The sequence below is a fragment of the Crocuta crocuta genome, unplaced genomic scaffold (assembly GCF_008692635.1).
Source record: "Crocuta crocuta isolate KB4526 unplaced genomic scaffold, BGI_CrCroc_1.0 scaffold127, whole genome shotgun sequence".
Lineage (NCBI taxonomy): Eukaryota > Metazoa > Chordata > Mammalia > Carnivora > Hyaenidae > Crocuta > Crocuta crocuta.
The window spans coordinates 2,539,102-2,555,456 of record NW_027532008.1 but is presented as its reverse complement, the minus strand read 5'-3'; the positions used below and the strand labels follow the sequence as shown (position 1 = coordinate 2,555,456).

Here is a 16,355-nt window from a genome sequence, read left to right as displayed (position 1 = left end):
AGAACTCGAGATGCTGGCGAGGATGTGGAGAAACGGGCACCCTCCTACACTGTTGGTGGGAATGGAAACTGGTACAGCCCCTCTGGAAAACAGTGTGGAGGTTCCTCAGGAAACTAACAATAGAACTCCCCTATGACCCAGCAATAGCACTGCTAGGAATTTACCCAAGGGATACAGAAATGCTGAGGCATAGGAGCACATGTACCCCAATGTTCATAGCAGCACTCTCCACAATAGCTAAAACATGGAAAGAGCCTAAGTGTCCATCAACAGATGAATGGATCAAGAAGATGTGGTTTATCTATACCATGGAATACTACATGGCAATGAGAAACAATGAAATCTGGCCATGTGTAGCAACATGGATGGACCTTGAGGGTGTTATGCTGAGCGAAATAAGTCAGGCAGAGAAGGACAAATATCATATGTTTGCACGTATAGGAGGATTAGGAGGAACTTGACGGAGGAACAAGGGGGAGAAGAAGGGCGGAAATGGTGGGGGAAAGGGAGAGAGGCAAACCATGAGAGACTCTTGAATGCTGACAAAAACTGAGGACTGATGGATGTGGGGGGAGGGGGGGATGGGCATGGAGGAGGACACTTGTGGGGATGAGCACTGAGTGTTATGTGGAAACTAATTTGACAATAAACTATTTGTAAAAAAATAAATAAATAAAAAAATAGTCTGATATAAAAAAAATTAAAAAAAAAAAGAATACGTCACTTATTTTCATGACCCCGATATATCAAGAGTCACATACTCTTCTGACTGAGCCAGTCTAGGCACCCCAAGAATCCTTTAGTTTTAAATTTTTTAGTAGACTCCACACCCAATGTGGAACTCAAACTCATGACCCTGGGATCAAGAGTCGGATGCTCTACCTACTTTGGTAGAGGACCAGGCGCCCTAAGACTCCTTTACACGAAGGTGGAAAGAAATCTAAATCTCTTATTATTTTTAGAGCGAAGCCTTTCTTCAGGCTGATCTGTGGCCTGAAGCCCCTCCCAATCTCTCCCCACCTAATGAAAGCTATTTCCTGGGAAGGGCACAGAACCCCTAGCCCACCCTCCAATCAGTGATCCTGGGTGCAGAAAGACAAGACTTCATGGCCCCGGACCCAGCACTGGGAATTACCTTGACGTATGGCTGAAAGTAAGTCACTGCGGGCATCACTCACAGGAGGCAAGGAGGACTTAGGCTTGGTGGCATCGGCAAGAGGTGGTGGTGCAACAGGCTGGTCATCCACATCACTAAAAGGGAGAGGAGGTGGCCCCGGAGGAGGGGGAGGAGGGGGAGGAGGAGGTGCGCCTATCGCTGGTTGGGACAAGGGAGGTGGTGGCAGAGTCGGGTAGTCAGCTGCAGGTGGTGGGGGAGGCGGCGGAGGGGCAGTAAAATTGGGGTGAGGAGGGAAAGATGGGGGTGAAGGTGGTGGTGGGGTCCCCGGAGAACCAAATCCTCCAGGCGGGGGCGGGGGTGGAACGCCCAGCACCGGAGGTGGAGGTGGAGGAGCAGGGGGTGGAGCAAACCCCGGTTTGGAGCCTGGAGGACAGCCCAGAGGAGGCGCCGGTGGTGGGTGGCTTGGGCTCACCACACTGGATCTTTTGGGTCCAGCTAAGCCGGGCCCTCTTTGGTTGCTGTCTGCAGGGCAGCTGAAAGGACACAGAAAGAGACCCACCATCACTCTCAGCATGTGAACACCCACCTCTAATTAAGCTTATCTATGAGCCTAGGTTCATTTCAGTTGACTATTACTTCATTGTAGCTCAAACAGAAAAACCTGAGAATGGTCAGAACAGACCACCAATGCAATGGGGCAGCCTGGTAATGTAATGAGCTCTCATCAGCAGAGGAATATAAGTAGAAACTGAGAAAAACTATTTGAAAGAAGTAGACTGGGATTCCTCTATATCAGGTAAGGGTTAGCCAAGGTCATCTCTGAGGTCCCCCTCAAACCTTTCAGCTTTCCAAGGGAAAGTACCTCCTGAGCCCTCCTCTAGGAGGAAGAGTCCATTTGATCCTAGATCTGGGACCAAGAAGGCATGCAAAAAAAATCTAAACCATCACCCACTCACTGGGCTTTATTCCTCAGGCTACTGTCATTCACCAGTCATTGTGAGGGCAGGAAACCCAAGCCAAGCTGAGCAAATCTGAGCAGGATACAGAGTTAGGGAAATTTTCCTTCAGTGTTCATGTGGGAAACCATGAGCGGGGAAGAGGATCTGAGGGTCAGCAGAGATGGGAAATGAATGTGCCACTCATTTAACTCATGCTGAGTCAAAGCTAAGTAAGAAAAGTAAGAGATAAGTTGGTGATCTCTATCTGTTCCAGTATAGCTAATAGTTAAGAATACAGGCTGTGCAGTCAGAATGACCTGCTTTCCCAACCAGGGCTCTGCCTCTTACTGGCTGTGCAACCTCAGGTAAGTTCATTGACCTCTTTGTGCCTCACCATTCCCTATAATGTAAAATGGGTACCTAGCTCAGGATGACTGATGTGAGGATTAAGCAACATAGAAGGTGTCTGGCATAATGTCTGGCACCTAATAAACACTTAATGTTAATCATTTCAATTATCTAGACAGACTTGACCAAAGTTATTTTACTGATCCTGGTCTGGATTTGGAACACACATTTTGTACTTTTTAAAAAAAAAGTTTATTTATTTTCAGAGAGAGCGAGCGAGCACACACACGAGCAAGAAACGGAGGGGCAGAGAAAGAGGAGAAAAAGAATCCCAAGCAGACTCTGTGCTGTCTGCACAGAGCCCAACGTGGCACCTGATCTCACAAACCGTGAGATTATGACCTGAGCCGACATCAAGAGTCAGATGCTTCACTCACTAAGCCACCCAGGCAATCCTGTTCTTTTTTCTTTTCTTTAAGATTTTATTTTTTAAAGTAATCTCTATACCTAAGATGGGGGTCGAATTCACAACCCTCAGATCAAGAGTCGCATGCTGTACAGACTGAGCCTACTCCGGTACCCTGAGGAACACTTATTTTGTTCTTGTGAGTGTGTAACCACCCAGAGAAGACAGAAGAGACACCATTTACCTGAATTCTGCAGGTGGGGGAGGCAAGCTGTCCTCCGAGAAGGAAGGAGAAGGTGGAGAAGTGGAATCTGACTGCGGTGGTGGTGGGTAGCTGCTTCCATCCATATTTTCAACAGAGCCAATACTGCCATTCTGGTACACCAAGATGGGCGGATATCTGACAATGAACCCAATGCCAAAACAGTCATTTAAAAAGTGTGAAGGATACGCTCATGTTCTTTTAAGCGACCCCACAAAAATGCATTTGATACAAAAACTATTAGGAAGAAAGAATATTCCCGACATAAAATTCTGAAATTTAATTTTAGGACTAAATTCCGGATTAAAATTTAGGACTAAAATCTATTGTTAAATGTCTCCCAGATATTTCTGCTGGATTTAGAGGAACGGAGTCAAACCCAGATAATCAAAACCATGCCGTTCCTTTCCCAGTACCGGTCGGCTCTGGCAAACCCAACAGTTCTTTTAAATCCTCTCCCAAATGTTAAGAGCAGCCTATACCCAAATCCCGAAGTCTGTCTTGTGGCAAAGGGCAAAGCCAAGCCCCAAGGCTGGTAAGCTGTAAACACGTGACTGGCACACAGCCTGGTGTGGAGGTCAGAAAGCCTCTGGAGTACGCAAAGGCCAAGGAGGCATCTGATTGCAAAACCGAGCTGAGGACAAATGTAAGTTGCTGTGTGGCGGCTGGACACAGTCTCCCTGCCAGGTCGCTTATCCAACACAACGAGCTGCCAATTTAAGTAGGGCGCTAGGGCCTGTGCCTCATGAAAACCTGTGCCCCAGAGCACTGGGCCTTGGGTGAACAACAAACCTCCAATGAGCATAAATCCACCAACTAGCAGCTAGCAAAACACGGCTGGTTCTGTTCCAGCTCCCCCTTCTCTCCACCACTGCTGGGTTATAAAGAACTCATCTCAGACCCCAGGGAGAAGAGAGTTGGGGAGAACTAACAAATCAAATGATGGTCTGATGCAGAAAATCCCCAAGGCCCGGACCCCTGCAGGCTTGGCACATCTCTTCACAGGTTTACCAAGGAGCACGGCCAGGTAGGCCAGCCATGCAGCCCGATCCCAAACTTCTTGGACAAGAGGAAAATGGGAGGCAAAGTCCTGTTTTCACCAGCCCCATACCACACCCACAAAAACAACAAAAACCAAGCACGTGATAGTTGGCATTCTGAACGTGCAAGATTCTGGCCTCAGAGTCACAGAACCTGAGACAAGGCCTGTCTGAACAGGAGGGACCGCGGAACAAAATGGCCCCTTTTACTGGGAGGTGAAGGTAAGGAAGGTACCCTCCGGGCTGATCTCCTGTAGAGAGAAAGGTTCATTTTTTTCTCTCACCACCTTCATCACTCTTTAAAACAAATCTCTTAATCCAGGAAGAACAAGTGTCAGAAGTGTCAAGATTTTCAAAAGTCAAGATTTTCATGGTAGAGTTATTCCTAAAAGCAAGAACAACTCAACTCTTGCCTTTTATCATTCCTAGACACCCGGCATGGGCTGGCATGGTTCTCTGACAGCCAGGATGCAATGTATTTAGAGGGAAAACCAGGGCAACATTCATGCCAAGCAGTCGTGGTAACTTGGCTTTGAATGTCACACAGGTCGGACATCAGGATAAGCATCAAACCAAGCTCTAAAACCATTTTTTTCCTTTTAAGCCTCCAGTGTGATTTGGTATCGGGAAATGGGTCAGACTGACATCTACTATTTCCCCATGGAGATATACAGCCTTAATACTGGCCGAGCGACCTTTCCCACACTGTCTCTGAGGTCTGCTTTCAGTCCCTTGGCCAGCCTCTCTCCCGAGACTGACAAAGGCTGACTGAAAAGTTGCTTTGGTGATGTGCACAAATCCTCTGCCTGGCCCTCTCCATTCCTGTGAAATGCCCAGCCCTTAGGCATGACCTTCAAATCAAAGCTCTAGAGGCAAAGGGCTCCCAAGACCACTTTTCTTCTCTTTCCAGTCTTTCCTTTGAGGCCCACAGACGTACTAGTATCTGACAGAGCAAGGGCACTAGAAGCCATGGGCTTACTTTTCTAGACTACTACAGTCACCTCATCTCAACTGCTGAGTCTCTTGACTTATTTAGCAAATTTTAATCACCAGATGGATACACTTTAAGGTAGCTGATTAATAGTGGTACTGATCTATGCCACACAGTCAGACTTCAGGGGGTCATGAATGGTGCCACCCCAGAGCTGTTAGGCTGTTGCCCACAGGTCCCTAGGCCCTTCAAAGAATGCTACCAATAATACGAAAGCATCACCTACCCAGAAGGCCCCAGCTTTTCTTTGGATTCCACAAATTCTTGTCCCATCTTCATCTTCTCCCACTCTTCCTTACGTGTCTTGATTTTACGTGGATTTACATTCCCTCGATTTGGATTATCTTTCTTTTCTTTCTATAAGGAAAAGAAACAGAAAAGCCCCTTTGTAAAACATTTTCTCCAAAGTTCTTCATTAAAATTCCACCTACCTTCAGGATGCAAAGAGATGATTTGCCTGGACAACACACGGTAACTAGAGAATTTATTTAATTACTGGTTTTGGAATGACCTAGAGTCATCTAGTCCAAACCACCTCCCAAGGTCAAACACATTCACTCAATCCCATACTCAGACACTTCTACAGATGGGAAACTCACTACCTCCTTGGGTAGCTCATTCATGTTTCTGAGGAGCTCTAATTGTTAGCAGGTTACTAGAAAAGCTATTTGTTACTCGCTCTGCCACAAAGGTCAGTCAACAGAGATGAGAAGTAATAAGAGCCGTAAATATCTGGGACAGATATGAGGAAATAGTTAACAAAACAAAATAAAACAACCAACAAAGAATTTCCTCAGCCTATGCAGCTGCACTAGCCTCTGGCATTCTCCTGGGCCTCCCCAGCAGCCATGCTAATGGGATTGTGAGGTTGCAACTGGTAGGTCATATGCTTACACACATCACTGGAGGCCTAAGGGGAGAGGAGCGGCTCCCAAAACTAAGCCCATGCCCTCACCCCACCCCACCCAACCAGTAGTGAAGGTGTTAAACTGTTCCTGTTTGTAAATCAAACACTGTGGGGCCCTGTGCTGATCTCTGAGAAATGAGCTGCAAAACTGGCGGGGAAGGGACTAGCCTAGCTTGAGTGTCCAGCAGAGTCAGGTGCAAATTGCAAGAGAAATAAATGGTGAATAGAAAAGTCAATTTCTAAAACTCAGCCTGAATATACTCAATTGTTAATAGCGCTAGGGGGAACAAACACATTTTTGGTGTGATTTATACTTTCATCTTGGTGGTGCTTGGAGTGGACACATTTTTTAAAGAGTTTCACCTGGCATCCAAGCAAGCAGCCACTCGGAATGATTACTTCATATAAGACTGGCTTCCTTTTTATCCCCCCTCCACAATCGTGCCTACTGATGTGTAGAACAGAGGCCCCTTTCCCCTCACCCTATGCTTTCTCTTCTCTTTCATGATATCCTTGGTGTCCTGCAGCATCTTCTCCTTCCAAAGATCAAAGAAGTACGAAGGGTCTGTGTAGAATTTGAGTGCCTCTTTCCCATCGTCCCTGGGATAGAAATGAAGACAAGTAGCTGTCAGTAGACAGATGAGCTCCCAACCAAATCCAATATTCCAAAATACCTACCAGTTAGCAGTTTTTACACTGAGGAATCAAGAAGTCATTCAAATTGACTGCTTATTTCCTCTTCCATACCAGCATTCCAACGCCCCATGAATGGCACCCATTTACTTATCTGGCTTTTTAAGAAACTTAGCCTTACTTTCAATTCCTGATAGAGGAATCTGCATGGTCAGGGCAAGAATGGGCTAGAGCAGCAGGAATCCTGATTATTCCTAATGATCTGCATGGTTACAGACATCCCCCTGAGGACATCCTGATACCCGGGCACACCAGAGGGGGTTTCTGCCATTGGTCCCCCTCCCCCCACCAATTCCCCAGCACTCTCTAGGAAGCATTAGTGGCTTCCCACCCACAGGAAACCTATGCACATATGTGCAGGTTCACGTGTGTACATTATGTATACATATATACACACTAAAGTATTTATGTGTACAGCTGTTATTCCTCTGTAAAAACAGGTAAGCACAGCAATCCACCTTCTTGCTCCCTTCTAGAATAGCTCAGAGGCCCCCCCACCCCCCACCCCAACCACAAGGGGGCCCCAGTGAAAACAGATGGCCAGCTGTTTTATGGTAAGGTTTAATTACCATCTTTTAGTGGCTGTGACAGAAGTACAGAGAGGTGCACGTAAGGGTTACCTGCCAGGCTTGACGTTCCTGGTTGGAATTCCGCACTTTGGCATGACTGAGTATATATACTTACATTCTAAAGAGTATGTGCTAGGGGTGGACATTTATTTTAGCACTATTCTAAACTAAAAAGAATTAGAAAGGCAATTCTATTCCCTGGCCTCCAATCCTGTCATAACACACAGAAAGCATTTGCAAATCAAACACTAATGATTTTTATATTAAATCTTGTTCTGAGTTAGCTACACCACTGCTCATTTCTGTTAGGCCAAATCCAGATCGTTGAGAGAATGATAAAAAGGAAAATACCATTAACTGAAAAATAAACTGTCTTGTATCACTTATTTACCCTATCCCATCACCTAAGCCCTTTGTCATACGTCATACTCCCTTCAATATCAGGTGTACACTCCCTTCTTGCCCTGAAGCCCCTCTGCCCAAATCTGACTTGATAAATGATGATGGAGGCTACAGAGTCAAATCTGTGTCCTGTTCTGCCAGCAAGTCCCTTTGAAAGTCAAGGTGCAAACATAATTTTACACAGTAATAACACAGGATAGATGCTATGTACTTTTATCCTGTGTGAAGAGCTACCATGCTCCTAAATTCCAGGCTCCCTGGATCAGGTGGGTGTCCTTGAGTTTCACACATTCTACTTTGCAGTATACCCATGTCTTGCAGAAGACATCTGCCTCCAGCTATCTGTAATTACTTTTTACCTGTTCCAACGATATTTATGGATACAAGCAAGATAAATATTCGCTTTCTGCCCCTGCTGAGTGGTTTTTTGCAGGATGATCACACTACAGTCCACTGGAGGGGGAAGGGCTTTAAGCTGTCTGTAAGGCCACCATCTTTCTCAAGTTTAGCTGCAGCAGCAAAGGTCTTTGCAGAAGGGAGTGTGGAAAGGATGTTCTAAACAAAGTAAAGACAGTCATTTGGAAGGATGCCAATTATTCCTTAAGCTTTGAAGGACCCTCCAGGCCCAGAGCAGCCAGTCCACAAAGCTAGCCCCACTAACACACCCAAACATCTGGTAATTCTAGTGGTTTCTGAGTAAGTGGGAGCCTTGCTAGAATGCTGCCCCTGGGATGCATGCTCTAGGACTGCCTTGTAACAAAGTCCTTTTGGTTCTATAATAACTAAATTCCTTGGACAGAATCCAAGATGGACCTGGCTTACACCAAATTAAACTCTGCAGCATGCAATGTTACGGCAAACTTTCAATATATAGTACACGGACTATGAATTTCAGAAACCAAACAATAAATAAGTGACAAGTGTTTATAAGGTAAATATTAGCTTCTGCTGCCACAAACAACTCTGGGGTAGGTAGTAAGCTTTTTGAGATAATCCCCTGATGTAAATATCTTTAAATAAAAAGACAATCTAGTGCTGTTAACCACGGTTTGAAAAAGGGAGGAACTAGCCAGGTTACCTGTAAGGGGTTAGATTGTTGAGAGGTGGAGGAGTATCACAGGTGTTATATGTTTCTAAGACAGGTACTGGGAGAGAGTTTCTGTCGAAAAGCTTCTGGTCTTGAATGGTAGAGCTTCGGAAGGCCTTTCGGGTGTTGATTCCTTGCAGTGACACTGAGAGAAGATGGAAGGCATTAGAAAATGGACGACAGGCTATTTGAGCAAACACTGAGTCACACCAGTCTGAGAGGCCTCAGCTGCTGCGTTTCTTGGCTGCGGCTGTCTGCAGCCAGATTTTTTTTCCTCCCCCTCTGGGGAAGCCCCACAAGGCTGTCAGCAGCCCAGCCATTTCACGACTGAACAAAATGAGGCAACACAAAGGTTTACTATGTGGCCAGATCTAGCAGGCCTCTCCTTGGGAGGAATGAATCTTCCAAGTACTTTTATGGTAACAAAATACGACTGGGGGAGGGGGCATCTGAGCAAGAATTGGGGGAATGGGAGAAAGGGAGTGTGTGGGGGTGTGGCAGAGCTAAAAAGGTTTCTTACACCACCCAGGCTTGTGTCATTTCAAAGCAGAACTCCATAGGTCTCTGTGATTTTTCCCTTACTTTTTTATAAATCACAAAAAAAAGAATTCTAAGAAACTGCTCAGCAAAGCCTGCAAATGCTGAGCTCAGCTACCTTACCTTCTTCTTCCTTGGGATCCAGCTGAGTGACTTTAACTTGTAGGCGGTCGACCCTCTCGGCAAGGGAGCTTACCCGAGAGGCAAAGGTATTTGCCTGAGTAAAGAGCTCTCCAACAATGTCCTCTGCATATTTACCTGAAAGAGCAAAGAAACCAAGTCACTAGTGCATAAAAATGACAAAAATGGTTAGAAAAACTGGCTACTACAGATTTTACTCCCCACCTCCACAACACACACATGCATCCCCTAAGATGGTTTGGGTTACATGCAGATGCTTGTTCTTGGAGACAGAGAGATGCCCTCCATAGTTTGAGCAGTCTGCTTATGTTCGCTAATAGTCTTCTTGGCAAACTCTGAACAGTCACGAACTCAATGCAGGATGAATAATACCAAAAGGTGCAATACAAAAAATTAATCCTGGAAGAGCAGACAATGTGTCTACACATTTGCCTACAGCCCTCACCCCCTTGCTGCTTGGTAAAAGCACCTTGTAAAATGGTTCTGGGAAACAGACTGGGAGTTACAAGGACCTTGGAGGTGTCTACCATTAACATGAAAAATAAGAAATTACATTCTCAATGGAGCCTCCAAAGTACATTCAACAACCATGATGAGTTGTGGTATCTTCGAGCGGCCTTGAACTTATCAACAATTCACAGCAGAGACTTATAACTTCTAAGGGGCGAAAAGGTTATCTTGTTTTATAACCTACAACTTTGGAAGTCTTTGCTTTAGGTTATAATCCTTCAAATCTACATCCCAAGGAAGCAGTGAAAAGCTGAAACTTTCAAGCCCTTCCTGAAAACCAACATACCAGTGGTCTCTTTCTGCAATATCTTATTTTTTTAGAAAAAGAAGAGTTCTGTACTTTCAACCCTGGAATGCAAGGAGAATTTGCAGCCAAAGAAACTGAACAGCAATTTGACACTACCTCCATATTGTCATTCCAAGCCACAAAGCACATTCTTGCTAGGAATGAAAAGTGGTACATATGAATAAATATACCATCTGAGTTTCTTACTTGCAAGGTGTAGGTAGTCAGAAGTCACTGTGCTCAACCAAAAAAACTACTGAGAACTATTTTAAGTAGTCTCTGATTTTTAGCTTCGAAACTATATTTATGCTTAGTCCACACTTGAGGGGAGAAATATTAGTCAAAAGGCCAAAACTGCACCTTCAGGGTGAACTACAGCTCACCTTCCCAGTGGAACCTGGAGAGTAAGGATAAGACCACAATCAACGGCATATTTTGAATTGCTGGTAAATTTAGTCAATAAGGAGTTTCTAATCAAGGAAGGAACAAGTCTTTGCATACTGAACGATTTTGTGATTTAAACAACCCTGGGAAGCTCCTGGGCTCATGGAACACAAATTGGCTAATGAAACTGCATTTCTGTTCTGCAGGCAGAGGATCCTATCTGATCCCTGTCCATAATACAGCTAAGTTCCTATAAAAACCATGCTGCATCATGCTCGTCCAGGTAATGGAACACTGTGATTGGAAAGCTAAAGCAGAGAAACATGCAGCACTATGTGTGGAAAATGGATCAGGCTCCAAAATCTCTGTTAACCAGGGCACCTGGCTGGCTTGATCTCAGGGTCATGAGTTCAAGACCACGTTGGGCATAGAGATTAAGTTCAAAAAAACAAAACAAAATCTCTATCTATCTATCTATCCATCCATCTATCAGCTGACCAGCTATTCTGGAGGTAAAGAAAAACTCCAAATCAACCCACCCTCAGGTCACCAAGAGAGTATCCAGGATTGTCTGTTCCTCAGTGAAGGGAGTACTGGTAGTTTGAGTAGTAGCTGAATGTGGCACAGTGATTTTCAAGATAAAATCTTACCCCCAACATATAAACATGCTAACACTAAGAATGCTATTTGAAGAGGGAATGAAGTGGGCATGAAGGTTTCCCCACTGTCCCATCATCACATCAGGCCCCGGGCCTACTTAGAACTACAAGATGATATACATGGAAAAAGCAGCAGACTTCAATCAGAAAAATCTAGATTTAAGTCTCAGTTCTTTCTATTTATACCTGCATACTGTGCACCCAGCCACAATGTCTCAGCCTCAGTTTCCCCATCTGTAAAACGGGGATAACTGTATCAACCTCACCAAATTGTCATAGGATTAAACAAGCTAAAAATGTAAGTTGTTACAATGAAATTCTTCCTTATATGCTCAACCACATCAGATAACTTTCAAGAGTGTGAGTATCTAAATATCCTATTTTACACTTCCAGGAAATTTAAGATATAATTCCAGTCAGTAATATGATAGTCCCTATTCTTCAAGCACTAAAAATTACTCCAATCTCTGAAAACAGAAGTGTGATACTTCTACAGGAGAGAACAAAAGTGCCTTGTTCAGAGTTAAATTTCATTCATTCAGGTTACCAAAATAGACCCACTATCACATAAGGACATTCGTAACAGTTATCAATCACATTTACAAAAGAATCCAGAAGCAGTCTTCAATTTTTTTTTCCTTGGCAGAACTCTCCAAATGAAATCTTATGCAGAAATGAACAAGTAAAACTGACTTAAAAATGTGAAGTTGCTCTTGTTGAAGTCTGAGTGGGAGTCTTAGAGCCCCCAGGGGCACGGCCCCAGTATGCTCAGAAAACCCAATATCATAGCATGATTTCTTAATGACCCAAGTGGGGGTTCTATTCTACCAGGTGGTCAGGATACTAACTCAAAAATATAGGCTGCCTGGGCTGTGTCTACATCTCCTAAGATATGGCAATCTAATATGTGAAATGCCAATCCCCTGCACTGAGGGAAAATAAAAATTCTGGATATGCTATCATGTAGCAATCCAAGGCTGTGGAATTTTTAGTTTTGTACTTTATCCACTCCATAATCACACTCTGCCTACTAGACCAAGCACTTCTGGCTACAGTACACAAGACCAAGGTCATGAGCATGAAGTACCTATGAGCTTATTTCTGTGCCACTCTTCTGCTAAATGAATTCCTAGTCATCTTTCAAGGCCTGGTTCAAATCTAACCACTTTTAAGAAGCATTCCCTAACTCTCCCTATGCCCCCATACCATGCACTGACTCCCCATACGGAGTATTACTTCCTTCCCTGTATTCTCTGTGCACCGACAGCACAGAATGGCGGAGAGATCACAAGCATGCATCATTCAACATTTACTGAACTTCTACTGGGTGCCAAATACTAGACAAGATAAACACTGGGGTTCACGGATATAAACCAGACATGATTTCTGCCTTCAAAGAACTTTTAATCTAGTAGTAGAGATACAGAAAAGTTTGAACATAATGTGGTAGGTAATGATACAGGCATGTAACAGGAGCTCAGAGGAGCACTTAGACCAACCTGGAAGAGGAGACCCTTGAGCTAGGCCTTGAAGAGCAGCTACAAGGATGTTGAGGATACTCTGCACAGGAAACAGCAAGGACACCACGTGGAAGTAGGAGTATAGTCTATCTCACAAATACTATAAATAGGTGACAATTCATTCTTCCTTCCTTTTCCCCCTTTCCCTTCTTTCTCATTAAAAAAAAATAGGGGTGCCTGGATGGCTCATTTAAAGTGTCTGACTTTGGGGGGCGCCTGGGTGGCTCAGTCGGTTAAGCGTCCAACTTCGGCTCGGGTCATAATCTCATGGCTTGTGGGTTCGAGCCCCGCGTCGGGCTCTGTGCTGACAGCTCAGAGCCTGGAGACTGCTTCGGATTCTGTGTCCCCCCCCTCTCTCCGACCCTCCCCTGCTCACACTGTCTCTCTCTCTCTCTCTCTCTCTCAGAAATAAATAAAACATTTAAAAAATAAATAAATAAATAAATAAATAAAGTGTCTGACTTCGGCTCAGGTCATGATCTCGCAGTCCGTGAGTCGGAGCCCCGCGTTGGGCTCTGTGCTGACAGCTCAGACCCTGGAGCCTGCTTTGGATTCTGTGTCCCCCACCTCCTGCCCCTCTGCCACTTGTGCTCTGTCTCATTCTCTCAAAAATAAATAAAAAATTATTTTAAGAGCACATTTCTTTTTTAAAATTAATTAATTAATTAATTAAAAATTTTAAAAAATCTTTTAAAAGATTATAAAATGGGAGGGATACCTGGGTGGTTCAGTTGGTTGGGCGTCCGACTTCGGCTCAAGTCATGATCTCATGGCTTGTGAGTTCAAGCACTGCGTCTGGCTCTGTGCTGACAGCTCAGAGCCTCAAGACTGCTTTCGATTCTATGTCTCCCTCTCTCTCTGTCCCTCCCCTGCTCATGCTCTATCTCTCTCTCCTTCAAAAAGAGAGAGGGAGACACAGAATCTGAAACAGGCTCCAGGCTCTGAGCTGCCAGCACAGAACCTGATGCCGAGGTTCAAACTCACAAACTGCGAGATCATGACCTGAGCCGAAGTCAGACACTTAACCGACTGAGTCAACCAGGTGCCCCTAAAAATTTTTTTTAATAAAAAATAAAAGGATTATAAAATGGGAAAAGATGGATTGCAGAAAATGAGATTTGAAAGGAAGGCAGGTCTTTAAGTCTTGAATGCCAGGACAAGAAACTAATTCCACAGTGAGGAACAGGGGAGATTTCTAACNAAGAGAGAGAGAGAGAGAGAGAGAGGGAGAGAGAATCTTAAGCAGGTTTCTCAGGGCTCGATCTCAACAACTTGGGGCTCGTTATCACGATCTGTGGAATTATGACCTGGGCCGAAACCAAGAGCTGGATGCTTAATCGACTGACCTGCCTAGGCACCCCTGTACTCTTATTTTAAAAAGACCTTTGGGGTACCTTGGTGGCTCTGTCTGTTAAACGTCTGACTGTTGATTTCGGCTTAGGTCGTGATCTCATGCTTGAGATGGAATCCTGTGTTAGGCTTCGTGCTGAGTGTGAAGCCTGTTTGGAACTCTTTGCCCTTTCTCCGTTCTCTCAAAATAAATAGATATTATAAACAAAAAAACAAAACACGAAACTTTTAAATTGCAAAAGTTAACACTGACTTAACTTTTAAAAAGTCAAATAATTCAGAATTATAAAAGTAAAAGTGAAATTTGCATTTTGAGCAGACCACAAGGGATACAAGTTTTAAGATTTGTAAGATCTTTAGGTTTATATATTTAAGAGCACTGATCAGGAAAAGGGAGGCCAGAGGTAGGCTAAGGCAACAGTTGGTTTTATTATTAAAAATAATATTTTTGAGAGAGAGAGAAAGCGAGACAGAGCACGAGTGGGGAAGGGGCAGAGAAAGGGAGACACGGAGAGGGAGGGAGGGAGGCTAGAACCAACAAGCGATGAGATCATGACCTGAGCCGAAGTCAGACGTCCAACCGACTAAGCCACCCAGGCGCCTCTATTTTTTTTTTAAGTTTATTTATTTATTGAGAGAGAGAGAGCGCGCGCGCAAGAACGTGACCAGGGGAGGGGCAGAGAGAGACAGGGAGACAGAATCCCAAGCAGGCTCCACACTGTCAGCAGAGAGCCTATTGTGGGACCTGAACTCACAAACTGTGAGATCATGACCTGGGCCGAAGTCAGACGCTTAACCCACTGAGCCATCCAGGTGTCCCAAGACAATAACTTAGGTGAGAGTCAATGAAGTCAACAGGGTAGTGTTGGCAGAGACAGACCTGAGAAGTTCTTTGGAAATCTTACTTTACCTCTTACCAGCTGTTGTCTTTCTAGGCAAGTTACCTTACTTTTCTGAGCCTTCATTTCTTCACCTGAAAAATGCGAATACCACCACCTCCCCTCACAGGATCACTGAACAGATTACATGAGATCATCTATGTCAAGATCCTATTAAAACCTGGCATAAAATGGGCAATTAACAAATGTGAGCTCCCCTCTCACCACACTCTCCCCTTAAGAATTATTTATTTCCGTCTCCTTTCGTAGATTATGAGCTCCTATAAGGCAGAGACCAGTTCTTATTATCACTGTATTCTCTCAGCATCTGGCACATAAAATATGTTCAATACATGTTTATTGGATGAAAAAAGGGTCAGTTAGCTCTACAACGTGAGGAAATCCTGGCCCTCAGATCGGTTTCCTCAAGATGGGAGTGGTCTGATCACAAGTGGGGGAGTGAGCAATGACATCCATCAACACTACCCTGGAAAAACACCTGAGAGAGAGCATAACTCCTGCTGAGTGAGAGTAAGAAGCATCATTAGCTAGATGTCCTTTGTCCTATGGAGAAAGAGCCAGTGTGTGATTGACTACCACCCATTTGGCCTTCTCAGGGTGACAGAAGCAGAAACGATGCTTTTAAGAAGCAGTGAGGCTCTCTACAGCCTTCATGTGCTTCCCTGTCAGCTGCACGGCTACGACACTGCTGTCAACGTGCCTTTGTGTAAGACAGGCACAGGCAGGGTTTCGTTTCTTCGTGACGCCCCATCCGGGTTTCCCTAAGCCCTAGATCAACGGAGATGGCCTCTGGAGCTAGGAAAAGGCTTACGAATCTCAGACCCCATGCATCATACGGTCGTAGAGCTCTGTCTCCTCAGGCCCCTCTTTCAAAGGCAGGGCCTATTACTATCTGGGGGAATGCAGACTTTCCTGACATCCCGCTGCCTTTACTAAGGGCGCTGATGCAACAGAAGGGGCGCGTGTCTGAAAGAATTCATACCAAGATGTCTTTGCTAAGGAAGATCACTAATATGGCAATTTGACGGAGGTTCTTATGGGAGCTGGAGTGGCACTAAGACAAATGCAGAGCCTACCCAAGCGTCTGCCCTTCCCATACCTCAGCTTCAAACAAAGTCAGCTTGATTCAGAATGAAATCCAAACCACGCATGTACCCCACCCAAGGCAGTCTCATTCATTCTTGCCAATTAAAAAACAAAACAAAACAAAAATATCGTTGAGCTGGCTTTCCCTCAGCTCCAAAACAGACTGGGCTAGCAACCATCTTCCTGCTAGAGAAGAATGGCTCCAGCTACACTTTGTGTCATT

General features: G+C 44.7%; 1 protein-coding gene across 1 annotated transcript in view; it reads right to left on the bottom strand.

The window, feature by feature from the left end:
* WASF2 (WASP family member 2) overlaps positions 1-16,355 on the bottom strand; it is a 74,988-nt gene that overhangs the window by 4,913 nt on the left and 53,720 nt on the right. The window contains exons 3-8 of the mRNA XM_077775938.1: positions 9,421-9,555; positions 8,752-8,905; positions 6,492-6,609; positions 5,329-5,459; positions 3,054-3,209; positions 1,136-1,650 (exon numbers count right to left, since the gene is read on the bottom strand). Coding sequence (XP_077632064.1) covers positions 1,136-1,650; positions 3,054-3,209; positions 5,329-5,459; positions 6,492-6,609; positions 8,752-8,905; positions 9,421-9,555 — 1,209 coding nt within the window. The remainder of the gene's footprint in view (positions 1-1,135; positions 1,651-3,053; positions 3,210-5,328; positions 5,460-6,491; positions 6,610-8,751; positions 8,906-9,420; positions 9,556-16,355) is intronic.